The 26,031-nt window shown below is 36.0% G+C and overlaps 1 protein-coding gene across 2 annotated transcripts; it reads right to left on the bottom strand.

Moving 5' to 3' along the window:
* Nucleotides 1-176: 176 nt before the first annotated feature.
* On the bottom strand, nt 177-22,110 carry chst15 (carbohydrate (N-acetylgalactosamine 4-sulfate 6-O) sulfotransferase 15). Of its 2 annotated transcripts, XM_059520202.1 has the most exons (9): nt 21,979-22,078; nt 11,300-11,548; nt 5,674-6,528; nt 4,809-5,148; nt 4,435-4,578; nt 3,747-3,903; nt 3,425-3,581; nt 1,192-1,339; nt 177-1,052 (listed from the first exon to the last, which is right to left on the bottom strand). In XM_059520202.1, the coding sequence occupies exons 3-9, from the start codon at nt 6,097-6,099 to the stop codon at nt 868-870; spliced, it is 1,557 nt and encodes a 518-aa protein (XP_059376185.1). In that variant the 5' UTR covers nt 6,100-6,528; nt 11,300-11,548; nt 21,979-22,078; the 3' UTR covers nt 177-867. The 2 variants fall into 2 exon arrangements, with proteins under 2 accessions (XP_059376185.1, XP_059376186.1); XM_059520203.1 differs by lacking the exon at nt 11,300-11,548 and having other exon boundaries at nt 21,979-22,110.
* Nucleotides 22,111-26,031: the final 3,921 nt, after the last annotated feature.

Below are 26,031 nucleotides of genomic sequence, written 5' to 3'. Positions count from 1 at the left end.
CATATGAGTGATAAAATATGGTAGGCCTAAGCTATTGACTTGAAAGTCTTGAAAAGAAACAATGTTTTATTATTGTTAGTATCCATTATAATTTTTAATCTATATTTATGTAACTTTATTTATTTACCAACACCAGTTCTCCAGACAAATTATTGGGTCTTAGAGAAGCAAATATAAAAAAAGCAATATTTATTGCAATTCAGTCAGAAAATATCAAAGTTGAATTAAGTTGGAATGAATCTATTCTTGCCCTTATCTCTGTACAGTCACAATAACAGATTTACATTAACATTATACATTTCAGTGACATCAGGTTTCATTCACCTAGTTCAATGTCCAGGATGGCTTTTGTGCTCAGTTTCCACAACTCTTATATTGTCCTTTATACAGGTCCGTATCTTCCAGCAACACTAGGCCCGCTCTCATTCACCTCAGAGCTAAACTCCAAAACACTGACACTTTTTTATTAATTATCGTTTGTCGAGTGTATATTCAATTTTTAATCAATGCCTTTTCTGTTTCTGTATCCTTTCATATTGTAGAAGCACTGTGGCTTCCAAGGCCTTATAACAAATACATTAAATAAATTGTCTGTTAATTTCTCAGTGGTCATCCTGACCAAATACTCTCACAGTATCAAAGTGCAATAATGAACGTGTCCAGCACCAAATAACTAAGGAAAAAATAATAAAAAATAAAAGTAACACTTTATAATTGATTAGAATTAAAAATATTTTCTTAAATTTCAATTCTGGCCAAAGGTGATACCAGCCACCCAGCAATGGCCTAACAAATCTAATTTAGTTTTAAATTTGAGTTTAATCAGTGTCACTCTTTTCTATTATATTCATTCCCTCTCTCTCAGTGCTACATCCACAAGAAGGCAGGGTCCCTTAGCACTTGGGCCAGGCGCTGGTTAAAAGGCTCGTAGAAGCTCTGCAGGATCTCCTTGGTTATGGGCAGCATTGGGCCAAGATTTCGATTGGCTGGTCTTCTGGTGTTTGAGGCGGGGCTCTTTGTGATGTCTGCTTCCTTCTGCAGAGTAAGAGGCCCTGCAGAGTCAATGAAACACGGACAGTGATATAACAGATACATATTTGCACATAATGACACATTTCTGAAGACTTCAGGGGTTAAACAAACATACACACATTACTGTAACAAGTGTGTGAAAGATGACAACTAACTCACCCAAATGTAGAAATTCAAAGACTCTCCGCATAGTGATTTTTCGGTTGGCAGCATGATCCTCAAGTCGTAAGATGAGTATCTGCTTTCTACTGAAAACACTCAGCCAGTCAAGCAGGTATATGACATATAGTCCAACCTGAAGCCTCACCTACATCAAAAACAATAGTTATTCAAGTAAAAAAGAAATATGATTATATATTTTCATCTTGACATTTTGTGATTGTACCATTTTAAGTTGTATTTTATAGAAATAAATTATTTAAAAAACATATTTTGCCCCCCTGAAAGCCCCAGTGGCCTTCGCCGATGCCCTGGTTAAGAAGTCTGCATTAAGAATAGAGTGGTGGAATTATGATGTCATATAGGCAAAAACCCTGAAGCGAATTAGCATTTTAGCACTTAGTCCCAGAGTCAATGGGTGTTTTGAATAGGAGTTTGGTTAAATCCCCTAAAATGAGGTCCGTGGTTTACACAAGCTCAAGATACTTTTACGTTTTATTCCATGAAAGTTACACCCCACTCGTGAGTTACGTTTCTTAAAAATAAAACGGTTGCTAACAAGTTGCTAAATGGGATTACAGGCGCTGTTGGAGACATTAAACGTCATCAGGCTGAACAGTTTATCAATTTACAGTATTTTCAGATTGTAGTATAATTTATAATACAATTTATTGTAGAATTAACCAATTAATAGTTTACTGCATTTTGTTTTATTGTTGTTCGACAAGTTATTTTTTTTTGCTTTGCCCCAAAATCCAAAAAATTAAATTTGCATCATATGACCACTATAAGTTCTGGCACTTTTATTTTGGCTTCAAAATTCATCAAAGTTATACTATCTTGTGAAGATTATCTTGATGGACAAAAAGTTTCATGAACTATGATTGAAGGTTTTTTTTTTTTTTTTTTGCGATAATCCAAAAGCCTATGGAAAAATCCCTTTGGTTTTTTGTTGAGGGAACCAGTGTGACACGGAAACTTCCGATCCATCATCTGCATACAAAGGGACGTCAAGTGAATGTATTAATTTAATGTGTTCACCAACAGAGGGACCCAAAGGCTCAGTATAACATTTAGCAGTGTAACAAGCCTTGATGTTTTTTTTCTTTTTCAGTTTGTATAACAGTATTTTATGCACTGCTGTATTATATGGTGATTATACTTAATACATCTTTACAGTAAGTAGCTTCTGATATAAACATCTTGTGTAGTATATATTTAATGTTCTGTATTAAAATACCAATGAAAAATTCATGTCCAACTGATGAGCAGAAGTTTAGTACAAATTATAAATTATAATTTTTATAAATAATAAATTTTTATGTACTTCTTGATATGTACATCATATTTTTACAACTGTCAAAAATCTAAAAATCTCCACCACATTGTTCTCAGATAACTTTTGGCAATAAATATTTACATTTATTTTGTGTATTGATGTTTGGCTCCATTTTAAAATCTGAGAATTTTGGTATGTAAAATGGCTTACTATTGTTTTATTTTATTTATTTATATTAAAATAACAATTCTGTATTCTGTTTGTTACCTTAATTCATGGTGCACAAGCTTCTATTTGTATTATATTACATCCAATTTACCAGACTAAGCAGCAATGATTCAGCAATCCAGACTTTTGCTGGTTTCCATAAATCAAACATTCATGACTTATTCCCCAGATCAGTGCAGCAAAACAATGTATACTTCACAACACATTTAGATTTCTCTAAAAGTGCTTTCATTTCAGCTTCCAACAGCTTTCTCCAGAGGTGAAGATCATCTACTGGCTACACAGCTTTGGGGAACAGCCAGAACAGCTCATACCCTGGTGGGTATATCTTATCTATGCGACTGCACCTGGTGGCTGAACCAGTTACATCATATCAGACTGAACAAAATCTGACTCTGACTCATACCAGCCAGCCTCCTTTGGTCCCTGTCCCTAATGAGAATTACCAACTGAAATGCTTTGGTGAGACATATCCATCTATCGTTCAAAAGATCTGATAACATTTTAATGAACTGAAGGAATCATTTTTGCAACTTGACAACTCTTGGTCCCCATTCATTTTCTATACATCATTACACGTAACCTATTTTTTAAACCACACCGGTTCAGAACAACATGAGGTTGAGTAAACAGAATTTTCATTTTTGGGATGTACTTTCCCTTTAAGAGAGCAATAGCCAATTAAATATCCACATTTGATATGCTCACGATTCATACTACACTCACAGGCATCAGGTTGTTGAGAGTGGTATTGTAAATGCAGGAACGGATGGACCTCTCAGCCAAGCAGCCCTCAAACAGGTGCAACGACTCTGATACTCGTTCATGAAAATCCTCCAGAGATTTATTAGCCATGCCAAAGTACAGATAGTCTGAGTAAAGCCTGTTCTCTCACACGCAAATACACACACACACACACAGTGGACAAACACAATAAGAGGTAAGAGGACAATCTAAAAGACATCTCTCACAAAGTAATATTTTACTGGTTATGATATCCAAACCATTCATTATTATATCTTATTTAAACAGTGGAGTACTACAGTACCTTTCTACTGGGTCTCTGAGCATCACAATGAATCTGGCATCTGGTTGAACAGCATGAATGAAGTCTTGCACCAAAAAAGGTGGCTCCACTTCTGTCCCATTGTCGTAGAAATAAACCCAAGCGTTATTGTCCCACATTGTGGATGCACTCGCCTCACCTGTCAATCATAAAATGTGTTAATTGCTTTATCCTAACCAACTTGATATCTCATTTGAAGACTTGGCTTAATCTGATGAATGCTATTAGTGATTATTTATGACTGGGTTGTTATGTGTTTGATTTGGTTGACTTTGAAGACGAAGACTGACATTTCTAAATTATTTATTGTTACGAGTCATAACAAGAGGATAGACCTTGGCCATAGCATCTGGCATTTCTCTAATTAGAAAGTCTAGATGATGTGTATTTAATTTGAACACTTTCTTCATAATCAACATAATAGAAAAAAGCACAACAACTTGAATTCCTTCCCAAACTGGGGTTCGTGAAGGAACTGCAGGGGGGGTTTGAGTTTTTGAAAAGCTAAAAATTAGTCATATAATAAAAATGTACAAATTAATGTAAAATAATAAAAAAATTATATAAAAATGCCATTATTCTTTTGTTATTTTTAGTTTAGTTTTGTTTACCTTACTGTTAACTGATGTCGGAGAATTCGTGAATATGAGAAAACTTTACCAATAATTACCAATAATGAAGTCCACTTTTTTGTGGGTTTTGGAGGAGTTGCTTGTCAAGTGATCTTGAATCTGATTGGCTGCTTGGTCAAAAAGGTCCAGGTAGTCATTCAGTGGATAGGGGTTATGAAAACCATTACTCAACCTGATGATACCTTAAACCAGGGAAAAACAAAGTAGAATTATTTCAGTTGTAAAATAGCTTGCAACCAGAATTGCACGGCAGCTGTTCTTTAGCTGTAAAATTTGTGTAATAAACTGAATGTAATAAACATTAAGCAGATGCTCTGTATTGCAAGAAAATGTAAGTGGTGAACATTATGCAGACTTTTAAAAGAAGACCATAATTTTAAACCCTGTAATTTATCTCTTACATGAAACTCACCAAATCTCTTTCGCGTCCACCAGTGTGGCTCCTTCATAGTGGTGAAATGGACCTCTGGATGTAGGCGTAACCGGTCGTAGAGATCCGTGGTGCCACACTTAGGCTGTCCGATAATGTAAAAGAAAGGCAGGCAGCGAAGGCGATACTGTCTACCTGTGTGATGATGCAGGTGAGCCGGAAATGCTCTGCGCAGGTGGTCATATATTGCTTGGAAGCGCTTTGAATAAAGAGCATACAGGTTTTTCCCATAAGGATCAGCTGTGACATTCCCAATGAACTCTTCATACCAACAAGGGTTCTTGAGATGAGGAAGAAATTTGAGGGGAATTGCAGAGAATATCTGTGGATGAGAAAGACCAGCAGGCTTATACTAGCAAACTAAGACTTGACAGAGCGTAGCTTGTAGTATGTACTTAATTTATGTACAAAGTTTGGGGTCAGTAAGGCTTATTATTAAATTATTTATTCAAAATTCATGTTTTTAGCAAGGTTGTGTAAAACTGATTAAAAGTTACAAAGATGTCTTTAAGAATCCTGAAAAAACTGTATTCCGGTTTCCAAAAAAATATTAAGCAGCACAATTGTTTTCAATATTGATCATAATAATAAAAAGCATATTAGAATGATTTCTAAAGGATAATTTAACACTGAAGATAAAATTTATTTGCCACTGCAGGAATAAAATATATTTTAAAGTGTTTTAAAATTGAAAACAGTTATCTAAAACAAGATTTATAATGATGTCAATCTTAAAATTCACAGAAACAATAAAAAATGCAAATTTTTTTATATACATGATTTTTTTTAATTGTAAAGAAAATCAAGATATTTTGCATGTTTAGCAATTTCGTTCAAATGCACATACGTTTGGCTCTTTCTTTCTCACTTCTCTCAGGTCAGGCACTCTTCTTTGACTGAAATCCACTCTGGCCACAATGCTTCTCACCACCTCTCTCACAACTGTGTAGTCTGTGGCGAAGGACAGATTAAGGGGCAGCTGAGCCGGATGAGACTCCACAGTAAGGTGATACGGTGATGGTGTTAAAAACAGCCCTTTCTGGTCCCTCGTTAAGATGTAGGATGCCATTATGACAACGGTGACCATAAGTCCGAAAAGGAAGCTTAAGATTTTGATTTTCCGGACAGACCTGAGTGTCCATGGGCCCCATGTTTGATGTTGTGCTCTGTTGTTCTCTATGATAGTCAATACACCCGTCCACCTGTTGCTGGGGTGCAAAAACACAGGCTTTTTTTCATCCAGGCCATTGAGAAACCCATGCCTGTGGTCCATAATTATGTGTTATGCTAGCTGTGTTTTTCTTCACATATGAAGTGAATCCCATCTATGTGAGTTATAGTTCATGGTCTTCCTCATACTGCTCACATGAAGTGGACCATAACCCAAAGGAGCCGTGTTTTGCCAATAAAATCAACATCTTTCATGGAGCAGATGCCATGTGGCTTGAGGTCATTGTTGATGCTGGGATGTTTGTGGGCAGGAAGACAGACAGCAGAATGCGCGGGCTGGCCGCCCTGGGCTTTCTGCACGCGTTGCGAGGGGTAAGACGTGTGGGAGACGATTAGAGCACTCCTTCAATTTAGCTGCCACAAATGACACAGCGGCAGCAGGCTTGACAGCGCACCAGCACAAACAGTGCAGATTTGGTTGTCAAGGTCACAAGCACCCCAACAGCAGCTCAGATAACAGAAAGGTCTGTTCCTGCAAGACAAAAAAACAAAACAAAAAAAAGTTAATGGGCAAAGACGGTTCATTGATTTGAGTCTAGGAGGCAGTGGATGGTGGTGCTACTCTGTTTCTGTCTCTCACACATGCCAATAACTCTGTGATGGGGTTTGGATAAGCATCAGAGAAAGGATGGCAGGAAGATCACACAGGCCACAGACTGTGTGGCATATGGTGTGTGGGTATGTAATGTATGTGCTTGTGTGTTGTGTGTGTGTTTTGGAGAATTTTAGAGCGTAATCCATTCAGACATGATAGCCTCAGGACATGCCTAATTAAGAACACAGTAGACCAGCTGCAAGCTAATAGATACATATTTTATTTGACAGCCTCCACTCCTTCTTTCCCTCTCTCTGTCCTAATCTTTCCTTGTCTTCATTACTAGTTTCTGGAAATTCTACAAATGATAAAAAAAGCAGAAATCAAAGAAAACATCAGTGTTAGAAACAAATAACGTGGAGATGTGTGTGCAGGTTTGAGGGGGACCCTAATTAAGGTCTGAACACATGAAATGGAAGCCAAAAACAAAAGGATGGGTGTCTTAAAATTATCTTTTTTTTTATTAGACATTCTAGTATATACTATTCGCACTGTTCAAAAGTTTTGGGTCGGTAAGATTTTTTATTGTTTTTTGAAAGAAGTCTTATGCTCACTAGAGCTGCATTTATTTGATCAAAAATACAGTAAAAACCCTAATATTTCAGTATATTTTAAAATGCAATTTTTTCCTTTGATGGCAAAGCAGTGCTCAAGGAACATTTATTTTTAAATGTTTTTTGCAAGCTACTTAATTGTTGGATGCAATAGTGACAAAATATATAACATATTTTTGTAAATAATCAAACTAATGAAAACAGCATGTAAATTGGAGTAAGTAGGTTTTCTTTTGTCATGTAAACATCTTCTTTATCTGCGATTAGGACCTTACTCTAATTATTGGAAATACAGTAATTGCATTATATATAGTCATATTTATCACTTCATTATAGGTTTACAAGTCACAAATGTATCACATTAATTGGTCTAAAAGTAATAATGATACAAGTAAAAAAAATCTAAATCATGCCATAATAATGTTAATTCATCTTCATAATAGTTTTCTGTATTCTGTGTTTGGTAAAACTAATGGCTTTATTCTTGATAAATATCTCAAAGTGAATTTTATGGCCAGAAAGTTCTAATTATTTATCATCCTTTTAATTATGTGTTTATATTTAACTCAAGGACACCATCTCTTCCTACCAATGTCATGAGTCAGGCTGGGAAACAAAAGACAAAAATGAACAAAAAAGCATTTCTCCTCAATGTAGACCTAACGACTTGTTATTGCTGAATGTGCAAGGATAGAAATTCTAGAGCAGGGCTTTTGAAAACCTAAAAAAATCAATTTGTCTTATTTTGCTTTCTTCCTTTTATTTGGGCAAATTAAAGGGCCTGTGCTAGGATCCTCTGGTGGAGGGTTTGTCTTCATCATTTCATCAGACAGTTCAGGGCTGTTATTTACCGCCTAATTGTGGTTAAATTTACCTTGGGGATATCATTAACAGGAATGTGACTCTCCGGAAGCCCAAACAAACCACAGTAATTTATGCTGAACTAATAAATAGATGTAGGGCTCATAAATTATAGATAATTTCCTATTTGTCCAGGGAAATAAATGGTTTGTATAACGCTCAGAGAGAGAGAGTGAGAGACAGAGAAATAGGGAGAGATTAATGAAAGAATGAGAGGGAAGGTAGTCAAAGAAGGACATTTGTGTTCCCATGGAGATGAAGGCAGGTGTCACTGATCCGTGTTGCTATGGAAAATAGACTCTGGGAGCATTTGTATTTGTACGATGACCTCAAATGACATTCCAGTGACATCTAAATCATAGTCTCATAATCATAAAGTCTCACTATCTCTGTCGAAAATAAGAGTTTGAGGTAAACCGTAGCATCGCTGTCAGTGTGGGTGTCTATTTTAAGCACGAGCGTTACATTTCTGATGACTTTAGCAAGGAGCTGGTCTGATGGGTGCTGTCACTTTAAATATATTTCAGAATAACAAATCCAGCTCTAAGTGTGGGGAGGTGAGGCATCTGTGAGCATGTTTTCATTACAGATCTGACTGAAGTAGAGGAGGAGTCCGGGACAGCAAGAGGATGTAGAAATGAGCACTCACTGCGGGAGTGCCACGGCAGTCCACAGCTCAATGATTCATTACTGAGAAGCTCCATCATTATATTTGTCAATCAAAACCACAAGTGAGGAGCTCTACAATGCATGTGCCTATTGATGCTTCTGATGTTGTTAATGCAAAGCTGACACAAGGTCCATTTCAGTTTAAAGGGATAGTTTACCCTAAAATGAAAGTTTTGTCATCATTTACACACTAATCAATGTGTGATTTATGTGCAATTGGTGTCACCAAATATGATTTTGAAAATAATGACTAGTAGTTTAGAGATTACTCCTGATTTAATCACATTCCAAACCTGTATGACTGTTTCTACTGCAGAACATAAACAATTTTGTCCATACAAAAATAATAATAGAATAAAATATATACAGATTTGGAATGAAATGAGGGTGAGTAAATAATTTTTATTTTCTTTTTGAGTGAACTATCACCTTTTTTTTTTCCAATTAGACCAATTATGAACTATATCATTAGCATTTTTATTTAGTTTTATTTATTTATTTTAACGTTCTAGTTTCAGTTTAATTTTTATTTCAGTTTTTAATTTTACATTTACATTTATTCATTTAGCAGACTCTTTTATCCAAAGTGAATTACAATTGGGTAATAATAGATCAAGCCATTCATCTTAAAGAGGCAAATAAACACAGGAAGTGCTTGTCAAACCAAGTTTTAAGCATTGTTCAAATAAGATAGACAGAGAAAGATTTTTTTTTTTTTTAGGATGAAGTCAGATAGTGACAAGAGGTGAGTTTTCAGCTGTCGCTTGAAAAATGTTAGGGAATCAGCATTCTGGATAGTGGTTGGAAGATCATTCCACCAGTCAGGAACGGTGAACGAAAATGTTTTGGAAAGTGATTTTGTGCCTCTTTGTGATGGTAAAATGAGGTGTCGCTCACTAGTGGATCTCAGACTTCTGGAGGGGATATAGATTCGTAAGAGTGTTTGAAAGTAGGCGGGTGCTGAGCCTGAGGCTGTTCTATATGCAAGAATTAGTATCTTGAACTTGATGCGTGTTGTAACTGGCAGCCAGTGCAGGGAGATAAAGAGAGGTGTGATGTGGGCTCTTTTGGGCTCATTAAAGATCAGTCATGCGGCTGCATTCTGAATCATTTGTAAAGGTTTGACTGTGCATGATAGAAGTCCAGCCAGAAGAGCACTGCAGTGGTCCAGCCTAGAAATGACAAGGGCCTGGACAAGAATTTTTGCAGCACACTTCGTTAGGAAGGGCCTTATCTTTGTGATGTTGTGCAATGCAAACCTGCAAGATCTAGAAATTTTTGCAATATGGTCCTTGGAAACTTTTCAAAGATTTCTGACTGAACTTGATGGGGTAATTGTGAACCTAATTGGACGATGAAGTAAGTGGCTGGGAAGATGAGAAGCTCAGTCTTTGCCAGGTTGAGCTGTAGGCGATGTCCTTTCATCCATGCTGAGATGTCCGCCAGGCAGCCTGAGATTTGTGCAGTTACCGTGGGATCATCTGGTTGAAATGAGAGGTAGAGCTGTGTGTCATCAGCATAGCAATGGTCTGAGAGACAATGTGCCTGTATGATGAGTCCCAGTGATGTAGTGTATATGGAGAAGAGGAGGGGTCCAAGAACTGATCCCTGAGGAACCACAGTGGCCCGTTGATGTGCTTTGGAGACCTCCCCATCCCAGGCCACCCTGAAAGACCTACCAGTGAGATAGGATTCAAACCATCGAAGTGGAACCCCTGTGATGCCCCATGATGAGAGGGTGGACAGGAGGAACTGATGATTTACCGTGTCAAAAGCAGCAGACAGATCCAGTAAAATAAGAGCTGATGAATTGGAATCAGCTTTTGCAATCCGCAGGGCTTCAGTGACTGACAGTAGCGCAGTCTCAGTTGAATGGCCACTCATGAAGCCTGACTAGGTAGGATCCAGTTAGTTGTTCTGTGTAAGAAATAATGATTAAAAACAACTCATTCAAGTGTTTTTGCTATGAAAGGAAGGAGTGAGACAGGTCTGTAGCTATCTGTAAGTGAAGTGTTTAATGTAGGTTTTTTGAGCAGTGGGGTTACCCGAGCCTGCTTGAATGCAGTTGGGAAAGTGCCTGTGAGGAGAGATGTGTTGATGATGTGTGTGAGTGGTGGCAAAAAAGTGTAGGGGAGATTGCTTGGAGAAGGTGTGAAGGGATTGGGTCTAGTGGACATGTTGTAGGATGGCTGGAGAGAAGTTTGGATACTTCTGCCTCAGTGAGGAGACAGAAGGAGAAGGGGGATGTTTTAGGCGTGTTTTAAATAATAGCGACTTTATTCAACGCACGCATGTGGCATTCTGAAGTAAGTCTCATATGGTCCTATATGGGTAATGAAGGTCTTACGGGTTTGGAACAAGATGAGGGTGAGTAATTCATGACAGAATTTTCTTTTTTGGGTTAACTAACCCTTTAACAATTTCAAACAGGTTTCTGGAACACTCCCCCAATCTTTCATTTGTCAGACAAACAAATAGTCCCATCCCCAAATTCAAACCTCTGACTGAGCCATTGTAGCTATGTAAGGTTGGTTGATGGAAAATGCAAAGATACTATCCTACACTTGAAGGACTGTTTGATGTCAGGATGCTGTGATGTTCCTATATGAGAGTGCTGCAGGACATCTTTCACATACGTCTCTCTTTACACCCTTCCTTATCCATTTCCAGAGTCATATAAAGAGGGTGGCAGGGCTGTCAGGACCACTGCCTCCGAGCACAGTGGGTGCTCTGTTTGTGCCAGCCAGTGCCATGACCAATGGATCAGAGTACGCAGGAATGGTTCCGGGTGGATAGAAGGGAATACCAAGGATCTAGGAAGGAAAGTAGTTCAAATTGGAGCCCACAATGTACCACAGAGACAAACACTGATACACATAGGAAAATCATGAGGAGCAAAGTACCAGTAGATGTGAAACATTACTATTGTGGATGTCTTTGCATATAGAGTGGCCGTAAAGTATCTATCTATTTATCTAAATATGCACTTTTGGTTATATATGTGGGTGAGTCTGTTTGTAAAATCACAATCCAGCTCTTCAGCTCAAAGAAGACATAGAAAGCAAAATGCTTGCTCTAATCTCTTTCTGAGTTAATCTAAATTCTTCTCTAATACATACAAGCTCAAACACACACACACACACACACATAGACTAACAAGTACACATTCCATTTGTGCAGTGTCAATACAGGCAAAACATGCAGGGATAACATCTATTCCACAGTCAGAACAAGTGAGAGGAAATGAACGAATTCGGCATCCAATAGAGATGAATAATGTAGCTCAGTGGAGCTGAGTCTGAAATGGCATCAGTCGGTTATATTAGTATATACTTATTACATCAAACTGAATAATCTGTGCTAAATGCACTTGGTTATATATTCATTGAAATCACCAATTCAAAGTGTTGTGGCTGTGTCACATCTATGTTTTACTCTCACCCAGTTTCCTTTTCATGTTTTCAAAAAAAAATGTTTCCATAACTCTCATTAGGAAAAGAGAAACAGATTTAGTTAGCTGTATGTGTAAATATGCATTATTATTATTGCATTACTATAGTGTATAGTATTTCTTCATTACTGTGGAAATCAGTGGCTACAAATTCAGCAACAATTTGTTTATTCTTCAAAATATCCACTTTTGTGTTCAAAAGAATAATGAAGTTCATATCCATTTGGAACAACATGAGTAAATGATAAATAAATAATGATACAATTTTCATTTTTGGGTGAACTATTCTTTCAACCCCACTATATTATCTAGCATTAACTGTTTAAAATTAATTATTATTATTACATTATTACACATTAATTATTTTTAATTTTAGAGAACAGCAAATACTTCTAAATAATAACTGAATGTCTGTGACATGTATTATACTGTATGTTGCATATCTTCAATATTAATGCATGATTGTTTTTTTTTTGTTTTTTTTTTCAGTTTTCTTGTTTCCTGACTGATTAAATGTCCTCCAAATGGCATTGGAACAAAAACAAATATGTGGTAAATATCAAAAGACATTATGATCGAAGGCTTTGGGTACAAGGATGTGATGTAACGTCTGACAAACACAACCCAGAAAAAGCCATGAGAGTGACAGTTCAATTAATATAGTAACTCTGTGAAAAACCTTAGACGCTCTAATTTCCTCCTCACAGCATATGAAAACGTCTCTCCCTGAATAGTAAAATAGATAAATATATATATATAAATTAAATTCACCCTCTTAGACAGAGACCCTAAAGTGATAAAAAAAAAGGTACTGTGAAAATAATTATTTTGTTTTCCTCTATAGTGAAAGCCATTATATGGGCAGAAACAGTTGAAACATTATACAAAATAATCTAATTTGTGTTTTGTTTTTGGGGGGAACTATCCCTTTAATATCAAAAACTGGTTCTGTGCCCACCATATCATCTATCACGGTAGAGCTAGAAAACACTTTGACGAGTTTGATTAAACTAGGCTCAGTAGGAAGTACTATATGGAATCTGACAAATTAGGACATACATTGTAGTTGTAGTATCATTTTTCTTACAGATATAGTGTGCTGAATATAATGTATTCCAATCTCAGCAATACTTTTTTGAGCTGATTATAATTATTAATAAAACAATTGCATAACAGAATCTCACAAGAAATTAATTTTTGCAATAAAGAAGTAAACGTCTATCTGTTCTCTGTTCTTAACATCTCCCTTTTATCATAGTGACAGCAGACCGGCGCATAACCCAAATCAGATTAATACCTGCCGTTCAGTAGTATTAATTTTCACACTCAGTTTCCGAAATTACTTTAAGGTTTGACAGATCACTTTGCAGGCGCAATGTAATCTATTTGCATTGACGCTCCCCTTTATCATGCACTTGTGGAGACACACCCCATTACATCTTCAATCAAGGGAAGTCCACAACAACTGACAAGATATCCTATTTTGTATACCATAAGTCAGCATGTGAAACTTTACTTAATCAATTGCTAAATTTATTAAAAAGCCACATGACACTAAATTACAACAATGTGCACTTGCTATTTAATATTGCAGCAGGTCAGTAAAGCCTAAACTTTTGTACTACTTGTGTTTTCCTAAGCTGATAAATTCAAAGGTGTAAATAATACAGCAGTTATTATTAGCAACATCTTGTGTAATTTGGCACCCATCTGGCAGACAGATGCGTTTATGGTTCATGTTATGTGAACTCTTGCTGAAGTAGGTTTCTCAATGCTCCTTTATTTCTCCCTCTGATACTCCAGCATCTATATATATGTATAGATATATATGATGACAGGCTCATGTTCGGTTTGGCAGATTTGTTTTGCTGCTTGAAGAAGATGTTTGTGTCTCAGCTCTTGAAACATGAGGCATGGGGTTTGCTGTTGATTTCAGACTGTTGACGGAAGGCTTTATTGTGTTATGCTGTGCAGCGTGTGTAGCACAAGAGCAAGGAGGCTGGGGAGAGCTGTTTACATAATCCACGCTGAAAAGAGAAGCTGCACAGAAGAAAAGAAGTGTAATTAAACAACAGAGATGAGAGAAGAGAAGTTCCCTGAGGTGCTTCATTCAGCAGCCTATGTGAAAAAACACCTTGGTTATGAGGGAAGAAAGAGAGATTGAACCATCTTTATTAAGATTTTTTTATATATATATACATATATATATTAACATAATTAACAGCTCTCTGCCCATGTATTGAACTGTTCTGTTTCCTGACAATGCACTGTTAAAACACCATTGTGTGCTTGATGGGAAAGTAAGGACACTTCTTCCTAGACCTTTTATGCCCCAAATATCCCCACAGTGCAACAATAGATCCAAGTTCCTCTTGCCAGTTAATCAATAGCCTGTTCTTTGTTACCATCCCAATGCACAATTCACAAGGATAATATGTAGCAAATGTCAGCAGTGCAGTTGTGCATAAAAATGCGAAGTCACGTCGTTTCTATACCGTCAGATAACAGCCACTTGAATTTATCTCATAAATAAACAATGTATTTGACTGGATTCTTAATTAAATCTGCTGCCTGGGACTTACGATATAAAGAGTTGAGAAACAAATTGCAAACAGAGGGATGAGAGATTTGTTACAGAGCATCCGTTGTGCAAAAATGAACAGACGTGAGCTACTAATAACTCAAAGAATCCTTTCTATTTGCTTTATTTTCTCGCTCTCTCTTTCTCATCCTCCGCTTTTATGTTTCTCCACCCCCGAATGCAGGTTATGGAAGGCAGCTTTCATTTCCTTAAAAACAAAGTTTTACCTATCACAATATATACTTGTTTTTTTCCTTCTCTTTGTTATGTTTTTTATTGATCTTTTTTTATATATAGTTTAGTCAGAAATTCAATCTTTAAACCCAGGTTTTTCAAACCTTTTGTTTTGCCAAAGAACTCTAAATATAACATTTTCTTGCAAGAGATTTCTTTACTAAAATATGTAAGCAGCTATGTATTTTCATGTACAGTATAAGATCCCATTAATATTATAAAAACAACAGGTTATTAATTAATTTGCAAAATACAAAATACAATTTTATTTTATTATTTCAAAGACACTATTAAAATATTATCTGGAATTTTATGACACAAAATGTTAATGGAATAATATGTCAATGGTATAACTAATGCTTATGTATCCTGATGATCTATCTAATATCTATCTATCTATCTATTGTAATTTTATATATCACAATTCTGACTTTTTCTCTGAATTCTGAGTTTACATCTGACAATTCAATTTCTTAGGTTTCTGCCACAGACTAAAACAATTGAAAAGGAAATTGCATGTTTATATCTCACAATTCTGAATGCAATTGTTTTTATCTTACTATTCTAACAAGCTGGAAAAACCCTTGCATTAAATGAACACGATAGTAAATCAGATCTTTCACAGTGAAGTGTAACATAATTAAAATGTCAAAATAAGTTAGATAACATGTATGCATGTAAATTACTGCGAACATCATCTGCCTACCGATCACTACATGCACGGCAGAAATGTGGTTGAATATGAAAGATATTAAAATGTAATTTGCAGCAATCACAAATTAGGATTGTGATAACAATTTTAGAAAACAAACTCGACAGACAGCACACTTTGTTCTCCCCTTTCTCAGTAGACTATGCTATTCTGAACCCAAACAATGCAGCCTCTTTGACCAGAGAATGCCATCAGCCTCGTTCTAACTTGGGATAGTGGCTGGCTAATGTTCCATGCATCATTAAAGAGGGCAGCAGACCAAAGCTCCTGGCACAGATGACCAGAAGAGAGAGGGGGAGAAGTGAACTCTCTCCCTCCATTGATACTGCTGCACAATGTATGTGTTTCTGCTCCAAATAGACATGAAAGACAGAACTGAGCCTCAGGGGGCCTGACGCCTCAAGTAAAATCATATTAGGATTTAATCTGATCTAATTCTGTGCCTGTTGATAATACCTATTCACCAACCATAGCAGGTGCTATAAATACTCTTTATTGGGGGAAGGAGGCATTGACAAGGCCAATGACTCCCTGTTTGTGGTTTGCATAGTCTTTCATAGCCAAATCTCAGATTAAAAAGAGGTCTGGTCCTCATTGCAGCCTATTCTAGTGAAAAACAATCTACTAAGACAGGAAGAGACTGTCTGACTGACTTGTAATAAAACTAATAATTTAATAACAGAAATGTACCAAATCTCAGTATGAATATCAGTGTTTCATGCTGTAAATGATCAAATTATTTTTAAAAAATATTACATTTAAAAATGTACACGCATTAACTTGTGGCATTTAAAATATTATTTTAGTTTTTTGTGTTTTATTTGTATTTTGAATATTTAAATGCAACTCAAATATAATTAATTTTATTCATATAATTATTACAAGTAAATATTAATAAATATTTATTTATTATTACAAATAAATATGAATACATATTTAATTACTATTTAATACCTAGTTGTTTAATTAAATGTTTAAATTTAATTAACTATTTTAGTTTTATTAATATTAAACAATAATTTAGAAATAATGTTTATTACTATGAAGCTGCTTTGACACAATCTGCATTGTATAAAGCACTTGCTGAATTGGATAACTTTGTAAACATGACTGTGCTTGCAGGTGGACTAACTTACAAAAAAATCCTGTGTGACCTGAGCTGCACAAAGCCAGCCAATCAGATAGCAGCTTGCCAGATTGTGAAAGTAAATTCCAGTTTTGTGTCCAGTATGCATCAGACGGTTAGTAAGTGGACTGTGGGCAGTCCGTTGGTGTTCCGTCTGTGGCTGAGACTGTTCAGGATGAGAAGAGCATAGAAATTCAGAGACAAACTGCAAAATCGAGTTCTCTCTTTGCTTGGAAATAAATGAAGATGGGCATTTAAGCTACTGAGCCAAGACGCTGGGCAGGAATATGCATAAATGATATACATCCCTCAGATTTAATATTATACAGTAGCTATAGAGTGATGCAGCCAGGAGGTACATTACAGTAGCTCACTAAAGTTTTTACAGTCAGTACGTTCATTTTTTTACATAAAGTAAGCATAAATCAGATTAGCTTTATGTAAGCTTATAACAGAAAAACATTATTTCAGGAACAGACTGTGCGTAAGAGTAAAAAAAAAACAAGTAGTAAGAGTAAGAGTGTGTGTTTGTATTTTCAAAAAGTAAAGCAACGTTACCCTAGAGGCACCCTGCATGATGAATCATCCTGGTGGAATGGCCCATCATCCTGAAATTCACTCTGTCTCTCCCTCGTATACTCGGCTTCTTTTCCTCTCACTGGCCAGAATCAATATTATCAAAGTTTTGAAGTAGTTTTGAAGCATTCAGTAAGTTTAAAATCCAAATGAAGTAATTAGGCAATAAACAGGAAGCAGGTGTTGCAAGGATTGAGTAGCATGTCCATTACAGTAAATGTCATAAGGTCACTTAAGAGTTACCAGAAATATTTTATGACTGAACTCAGCAGACCATTAACACAAGCTCACTATAGCCCACTGAGGCAGGCAGACACATCTCCCTATTTGGCGGTTTCAGACAGGCTCACACCATTAAGACTGGCTAACACAACACAAGAGATTAATACCACTCAGACCGACACCATTAAGACTAGCAAAAAGCACTCATGCAAGTTAATGCTGCATACAAATGACTCTACATCGGCACTCATGGTCTTCTGTACTTGTAGGATATGCTGTTAGCATGTCTGAAATACACAACATGGCTCGAGGCAACGTCTGTTTATATTGCCACGGATGGCCAAATAAACTGCTGACTTGGCTGATGTTAACAATTGGTGAAGTGTGGAGTGAAATATTTTAGAGAAGTATCTTCGTCATTGCTATAGAGTTCATTTAACTCTGCAGTGGCTGCAAGTCCTGCAAGACAAAGAGGGCCTGCACAACAATGATCGATTTAATATGGATGAAGTATGGATGTGACACATGAACTCTACAGGATGGAGATTTTAACAATTTTCATCATTTATATATATATATATCTATATCTATCTATCTATCTATATATATATATATATATATATATATATATATATACACACACACATTTGTATATCAATGTTTATTTAAGTAAATACATTCACATACTGTATACACTACCATTCAAAATGTTTGGAGTCAGTAAAATTTGTAAATGTCTGTAATGTTTTTGTCTCTTATACTCACCAGGGATTCATTTATTTGATCGAAAATACAGTAAAACCGTCAAACATTATTACAATTTAAAATAAATATAATGTATTCCTGTGATGGCAAAGCTGGATTTTCATAAGCTGTTAAAATGTATGTATATAGAAATACAAATATTTTGTCAAATTATGACTTTACTGCCAATTTCGATCAATTTATGTCCTTGCTGGATGAAACTATTAATTACTATTAAAAAAACTTTTGAATGGTAGTGTATAAATATATATATATATATATATATATATATATATATATATATATATATATATATATATATATATATATATATATATAGTATAAGCCTACATGTATTCTATATATAAGGGTTTTGAACTGTTTGGCACTAACCATTTGGACTTTTGATTTAAAACTTTATAGTTCCTGAGATTTCCAGCTCTTATGACTGCTAGCCCTGTTCTCTCTCTTGTAGAATGAAAGTTAGGTTACTTGATTTAAACTGCTTTCAAAGTTTTTAAAAGAGCTCTCTTTCTATCTATCACAGACCAAACAATATTAAAAATTCAAAGCTGTGTAATATCTAATACTGGGGTGTGAAATTGTAAAAAGAGAGAATGGAGAGCCTTTATAGAGCATAAATCGTGCCAGTGAACAGATGACATGAGACATAAATAACCAAATTCTTTCTCATTTTCTTTTTTTCCAACTTTCATCCCCTTTTATTTTCCTCAAAGGTTATAGGAGGCAACTTTCATTTTCTAAACAAATAAAAAAATAAAAGAGGGGGTTTGCCAGGGGAGGAGAAGGAAGAGGGAGAGGCCGGTCACAAACAATCACAAACACACACATAGGTAGGATGAAGGAGACATTCACATGAATACAAACACTCACAGGCACAAACACAGCTCCATGTCAGAAGCCAAAGGGCATCTGTCTACTGTCAGATCAAGTTTTGCAAATCTCAGAAGAAAAAGGAAGATAAATGTTAATAAAGGCCTTGAGCCCTATAGTGTGAGGTCTGAGAGACCCTGCTGACTCCCAATTCTGAGTTTCATCTCATTGCTGAATGCAATATGAACACTATATGAAAAGCCTCCATAATATAAAATGAACTCTTATGGCATTCCAGAAGAAATTGCATAAGTTATGATGATGAAGATAATGCTTCTGTTTTTCTTATCATAGGCCAAGCGAACCATTAAAAAAATTGTGCTCAGTGACTGTGACATAAATTCTGACATGTAATAAGAAAATTACATTTAGAGTCTTTTGATATGAACAGAACATAATGCAAAGTGACTGGATGCAATATAGATACGATACACATAGCAGGAAACACTATTTGCTTTATGGTATAAACAGAATTGGTCCATTATAACAAAAACAAAGTAGCAAATGTTGTTTTTGCCTACTACACTGCGGAAGAAAAGTCTGAAGGTAAGAAAAGGTGAGTGCTAAAATGTTGACTTCTTAACATAAGTGCTGTATTTTGGGGTAAAATATGATTGATTTCATGAGAAACACAGAAGCCAGACCCTTCATACTATAAATATTTTATGCCATGTGAAATGGAAATGTGTATAAGTGTGTGTAATATGCGTGTTTGTTTTACTATGGGTGTATGAGTGTGCTTGTAGGTATAGGGTCAGACTGTTTGTGTGTGTGTGTGTGTGTGTGTGTGTGTGTGTGTGTGTGTGTGTGTGTGTGTGTGTGTGTGTGTGTGTGTGTGTGTGTGTGTGTGTGTGTGTGTGTGTGTGTGTGTGTGTAGGCAGACAGTGGGTCAGAGCGATGAAGGGTTTGGTTGTTGGTATGGATAGCATGTTGACTTAGCGCTGAGTTATATATTCTGCAGCTGTTAAGATCTGAGCCTGGTAAATGTCTTTCTAAGGAAGAGACTCTCCAGCCATCCAATGCACACTCCTTGTGCCAACAATTACTAATACATCACAGCCTTGTAGACACTCCAGAGTGCAGTAGCCATGACAAACATAAAAGCACTCCATGGCAATTTCCTGAGGTAATAGAGCAAAAACTTTCATTTCTAACATGTCTCTTGAAAAAAAAACTATGCAGCCTATTGAATTCTCAAAATTATCTTAACCTTCACTTTAAATTGCTCTGAATTCACTGTTGGTTATAATTAACCAGCTACAGCTTGATAAACAGGTGCTTCACAGTACAGAGCATGGATTTCAACAGGTTTCGACATGTATTTCGTAGCTGCAACCTGATGCCGTTGAATAATGTAAGACTAGATCCATCTGTGCTTTTCTCTTAGATAGCTGTCAGTATATTCCATGGTGGAAATACGCATCATACGATAATCGAGTGAGACATGTTCTTCAACCAACATCCACTGCTGTTCATATAGGACACCATTCCAACCAGTCTCTTACCCTCACCTAAAAACCCCATTCCTAAAATCATAGTCAGGGGTGGAGCTCAATGGATGGTGGTGAATGGAGTGTCTGAGTTGGGTGCAATTTCTGGAAATTAGACAAAGCCTCAATCAATTTGAAAATGGCCTGAAATTTATTTTAACATATTGAATTACTTGGGAATGCTATTTTTCCATAATAAAATAACATTTTATATTCCATAAGATATTCTCTTTATACAGTACATAAATCACATTAAATGATGTGTGATTAATTATAGAAATGCAAGTGTGTTTAGCATGCTGTACTGTAGGTACCTAAAAATAGTTCAAGAGCAATAGTCAATCCTTCCAAAAATTTTCCATGGTAAACCTAGCATTCACAAAAACACTTATATCTACAGTAACTGCTAACTTAGTGTTAGTCATCATCACCAAAAACAATTAAAAAAAAAATTATTATATAAATAAATTTCTTTTAAATTAACCCTTTTTTCCCCACAGACTCTGAAAAGGATTCAAATTAATCAAATCTCTCGAATTTTCATAGGCTTTTTAATCAAAATATTTAAAATGGGAAAATGTTTTCACAAATTTATTTATTTTAACACTGAACCAACCAACCAACCCCTCAACCTGAAATGGGGTGGTATAAACGCACAAAATGATTTTGGTCAATAATTGACAAAAGTTAAGAGTCTCTAAGTAGCCTATTTGGTAACATGAATTTTTTTGCTTGCGAGGGCTTGAAGTGATGCCTGTTTCTCAAAAGATATTCAACAAAGAGTGGATATCGTACCAACCGACCCCTGTCTCCTCTAATTATACAGTGACAATAACTGCAATTATGGTATTTTTGCGTAAACTGTGGTTACCATGGTAAATGTTTGTGAGGGTAATAATGCCGTTGAACTTGCCAGAGGTCGCACACAGCGAATCTTGTCACAGCAGCGTCCCTTCGATCTGAATGAAACACTGTGCGAGTGAAAATCCTGATGAGAGCCGCTATTTATCAAGCCCTTCTCAATGGACAAGTTTTAGAAATCATCTGTTAGACGCTTTATCATCCAGCCGGTGTCAGATGGAGCGTCGCTATTAAACACCCTCACTGTCATCTCATATATGGGTAAATCTATTAGCTTGATCCAGTGTCACACGTAAACCATCGAACATTCCTGTCCAAAAATACCGTCACATTACTCGCGTAGAAAACTTACCTTGACAACTTGTCCAGTTTTAATATCCCAGCGTTTAATGACGATGAAGCGGACCGCGATACAGAGAACTTTCTGAGCGACTGAGTTGATGAAAGCCTTTCTGTCTGTATTCAGCCACAATCTCTCTCTCTCTCTCCCTCTCTCTCTCTCTCTCTCTCTCTCTCTCTCTCTCTCTCTCTCTCTCTCGCAGGGGTTCAGTTGGTGGAGGGGGTGGGACACGGCGCGTGCTGCATGTGCTGTGCTCCCACCAATCCCAGCTATTTATAAACTCAATCTATTTGGGATTAATAATAAAACAGAATAGAATGGGCTAAATGTTGGGCTAAAGCATTAAACATGAAGGGGTGGCTAACATCTGTTGTTCTGTGAAAAGTCATAGCCCTACGACGTATTTTGTAACAATGAATCTGTTTCGCTAAACAATATGTATGCCTCAATAAGTACGCTGTATGAAATAATAATGTAGCCTAAGCATAGATACCTCATATAAAGTGTGACAGGAGTACAATAAAATTTGCTTACGCAAAATTGTTTCATTTATTGAAAATGGTTTAAAAGAAACCCTTTCAGCAATGTTGGCATTTCATCATTTTCAACTCCCCCATGTTTGTTCTAATTTACTGTCAAAGTCATAGTTTATTCAGAAAAGTGTTTTTGGCGAAGGAAACCAGCTTTACACTGCACTAGTTATTTTTCTATATCTACAAGATGGTGTGTATAGCATTCACATAAAATAGGCTACTTTAAACATCCCCCTTGCTCATCTTCCCTTTAATGAAGGCCCATGAGCTTCAAGATTGATGTTGTGTGTGGTTGTGCACATGGTAAAACCAAAAACTTAAAACCTTTGGCAGACCACAGTTACTTTTTCCAATGGGAGAAAAAAACTGAATGATTATACAAGATGAATTCACTGCAGTAGAGATGCCAGAATAAATCAGTAGCAAAAAGATGCATGAGCAGTTTGAACAGAAGTCATTACATAATTGTTATTGATTGGTTTGAAATCGATTAATCTGTTTTCTAGCACTCAAACAGCAGGCTTGGCAGTTTATCAGGCCACAAATGTAAGACAATTACCAAGAGTCAGACTCTCTAAAATCTATTTAACTGTACTGTAATCCAAAAGTCTTCGAGAAAAGACTTGAGGTTTGTCCTCCTCATTCAGTAACTTTTCATTTGTCAAACTAAATTTGGGGGAAGAAAATTGGTTATGGTTTGACTGGTATTTATATGAATGTTTTTATAAAGTTTTTATTTGTTTATTTATTTATTTAAGTTTTGTCATTTAAGCCAGTTACATTTATAGGCTATTTGAAAGTCTAAGTTTCAGCTCACAAAATAAACCACATTAAGGCAGTTAGAATTTTATCAGGGTTTATTTACTTATTTATTTACTTATTTATTCAGATGACAGATAATGACCAGATGTTTGATAATGACTGTAAATTACTGTATAAATGTGATAATGACTGTACAGTAGCAAGCAGCAAGACAAGCACTGCAGCAATGTTATAACCATAAGGCACTGCTTTATCCAAAATCACATTCTTATGTACTAGCCTATTTAGTAGGTTTAAAAAGAGGATGTGACAAAAGAAGTATGTCCGAATTCACAGTACTTATAAAAGAGTTCATAAAAATTCAGTGTACAATAAAATAATCTGTTGAGCTTTCTGAATGACGGTCATGGACCTTTGAATTATTGAGAAATCTACTGAGATTATGAGTCATATTGACTCACTGACAAATTCACCAGCACATGAGTTTTCACACTGCTTGTCTTGCATGAAATTCTTATTTCACTGGAAAGGCACTGTGGGAAAACACATATTTGGTAATATTCCCTTAATGCCAGAAATGAAATAATTTTTATCTAAAGTTGGCCCATCATCGACTAGCTTGTTTCCATGTTACTTCATGAACTTTTTAGCGTGATACATTATGTATGAAGCAATCACAGGATATCATACCCATGATATTTTGCAATAGAGTAAACGTGTAGCTATACACAGCGATCTGCTGCTGTGACAAAGACTGGAAAATGAGTCAGAGTTCAAACTTAAATCCTCAAACAGACCATCACTCCTATGATGCAACGATCTATAATTTCTGTTAAATTTCTACTTTTTGTGAACTTCAGGGGTGTAATTACAGATCATTAATTTGTATATATTTTGAACGCTACTCTGTAGGCTTAGCTTACTTTCTCATATTTCAGAAACTTGCTACACTTGGTGTGTTTGTTACAGCAGCATGCTCTAGATTCCGATGCCATGTCTCAGAGCTAATCGCTCTCTCTCGCTCTCTGTCTATCTCTCCATGTCGCCATCAGTGCCAGCAGCCCACCTCTTCAAAGAGAGCTGCCCTCTGGGAAATCAAAATTTAATTCGCTGTAACGAATGGGATTTGACTAACACTGTCACATCCGCGTGTTTGTTCAATGGTCTGCTCTCAACCCAGAATCAGAGATTGAACAACTGGGTCTTGTCTCAATGCAGAAACAGATGAAATTGATTATGTGTTGGATAATGGTCATCTGAGCAAATGAAATAATTCACCATAGATAGATACATAGATTTTTTTAAAGCGAAGAGCATTTTAATAATCTAAAGAAACTTTTTCCACTGTAAAAACCTTTTGTGCAGTGGAGCAGTTTCATGGATGCTAAAGCATCTTCATAGAAGCATAGATTCCAATAAATGACCATTATTCTTAAGAGAGTAGTCTATAAACTCACTGTGCAGTTGATGGACATCTGTTTGAGAGCCTGTGGAGATGTTTTCACATGGATTCCCCCCTCTTCTCTCTTCCTTCTGAAAACATGCTGAGTAAAATCCCTAAGAATTAAGACAAACTTCAGCAAAGAACAAAATAACAGATTCAAGCATCCTCAAATGGTTAATAAAACCGTAAAAAAAACTGTAATCATCCAAAAACAGCTGGATTATTCTTCCAGTTTGACAAGATCGTGTCAACTACAGGGGAGTGTAGCAAAAGGACGATAACGATTAAATGAAGATGTGTTTAACATGTTGTGTAATAAGATAAAAGAGGGCTGTTGTCCAAGGCTCGATTGAAATTCTTTCCCGTTTTAGCTTAAATCACTTGTTATGTTTAAACCCCTAGGTGACATTTGCCATTGGGAATGCAGCACAACAAATCTAAGCAAGCAAGCATTTTTTTCTGAAATATATCATAGGATCACTCCCAAAGTGCTTGTCACTAAGAGAAGAAAGAAAAAAAATTTTGATTGAAAATGGTCCTTGAATAAGCCAATTGCTCTTCATCTATATTCATGACAGAGGCATGTGTAATTTCATGGGTGGGTGAGTTGTGTTTATAAGCATCTCATCTGAATGCTGATCAACTCGCCACTCTACTCTGAGAAATCCTGCATGTCTTGATGAAGCTGATGATGTTAATCAAGTCGATGAGGAATATCAAATTACTTTTTGATATTTCATTCAGGTCTTCTCTCTAATTTGTCATTAGGCAGGCAGCCCACTCGTCGCAAATGTTACCTGGGCGCTTGATGAAATGTCAAAACAAGACACCAGCAGATATGACTACATGAATCTCATTACACCACCCTATATTTTTGCTCCTGGAAATGTATGACCAATATTTTTTTTTTAGCATTCTGCATGTTTCATGCATCATTCAAAGCCTGCAACATATAAATTCAGGTGGCTTAGCCATATAGTGCTATTTCCTTACTCAACTACTGTTTAGAGAAAAGAGGTTGATTTCGATATCTTTGTTTCAAAAACTTCCTAATAGTGCAAAATAGACATCTCAGTCTAGTTTTTAAAATACTCAGTTTCACTTCTCTCTGGTAAATGTTTATCTGTATACTTAGTTTTGGATGACAGTCAGGATTAAGACATATTTAACCACTGAATGCCACATCTGACCAATCAGAGTCAACTATTTTAGACAGCCATAAAATACAATAATTATATTTTTTTCAGTGCAATAATACTTTCTTTCCTTTTAAAAAATAGTTTCGTTTTTGGACAGAGCATTGACAAATACAAAAGAAAATGAACA

This window comes from Carassius carassius, chromosome 32, assembly GCF_963082965.1.
Source record: "Carassius carassius chromosome 32, fCarCar2.1, whole genome shotgun sequence".
Classification (NCBI taxonomy): domain Eukaryota; kingdom Metazoa; phylum Chordata; class Actinopteri; order Cypriniformes; family Cyprinidae; genus Carassius; species Carassius carassius.
Note: the sequence above shows the minus strand (reverse complement) of the source record. Positions and strands in the feature narration are given on the sequence as shown.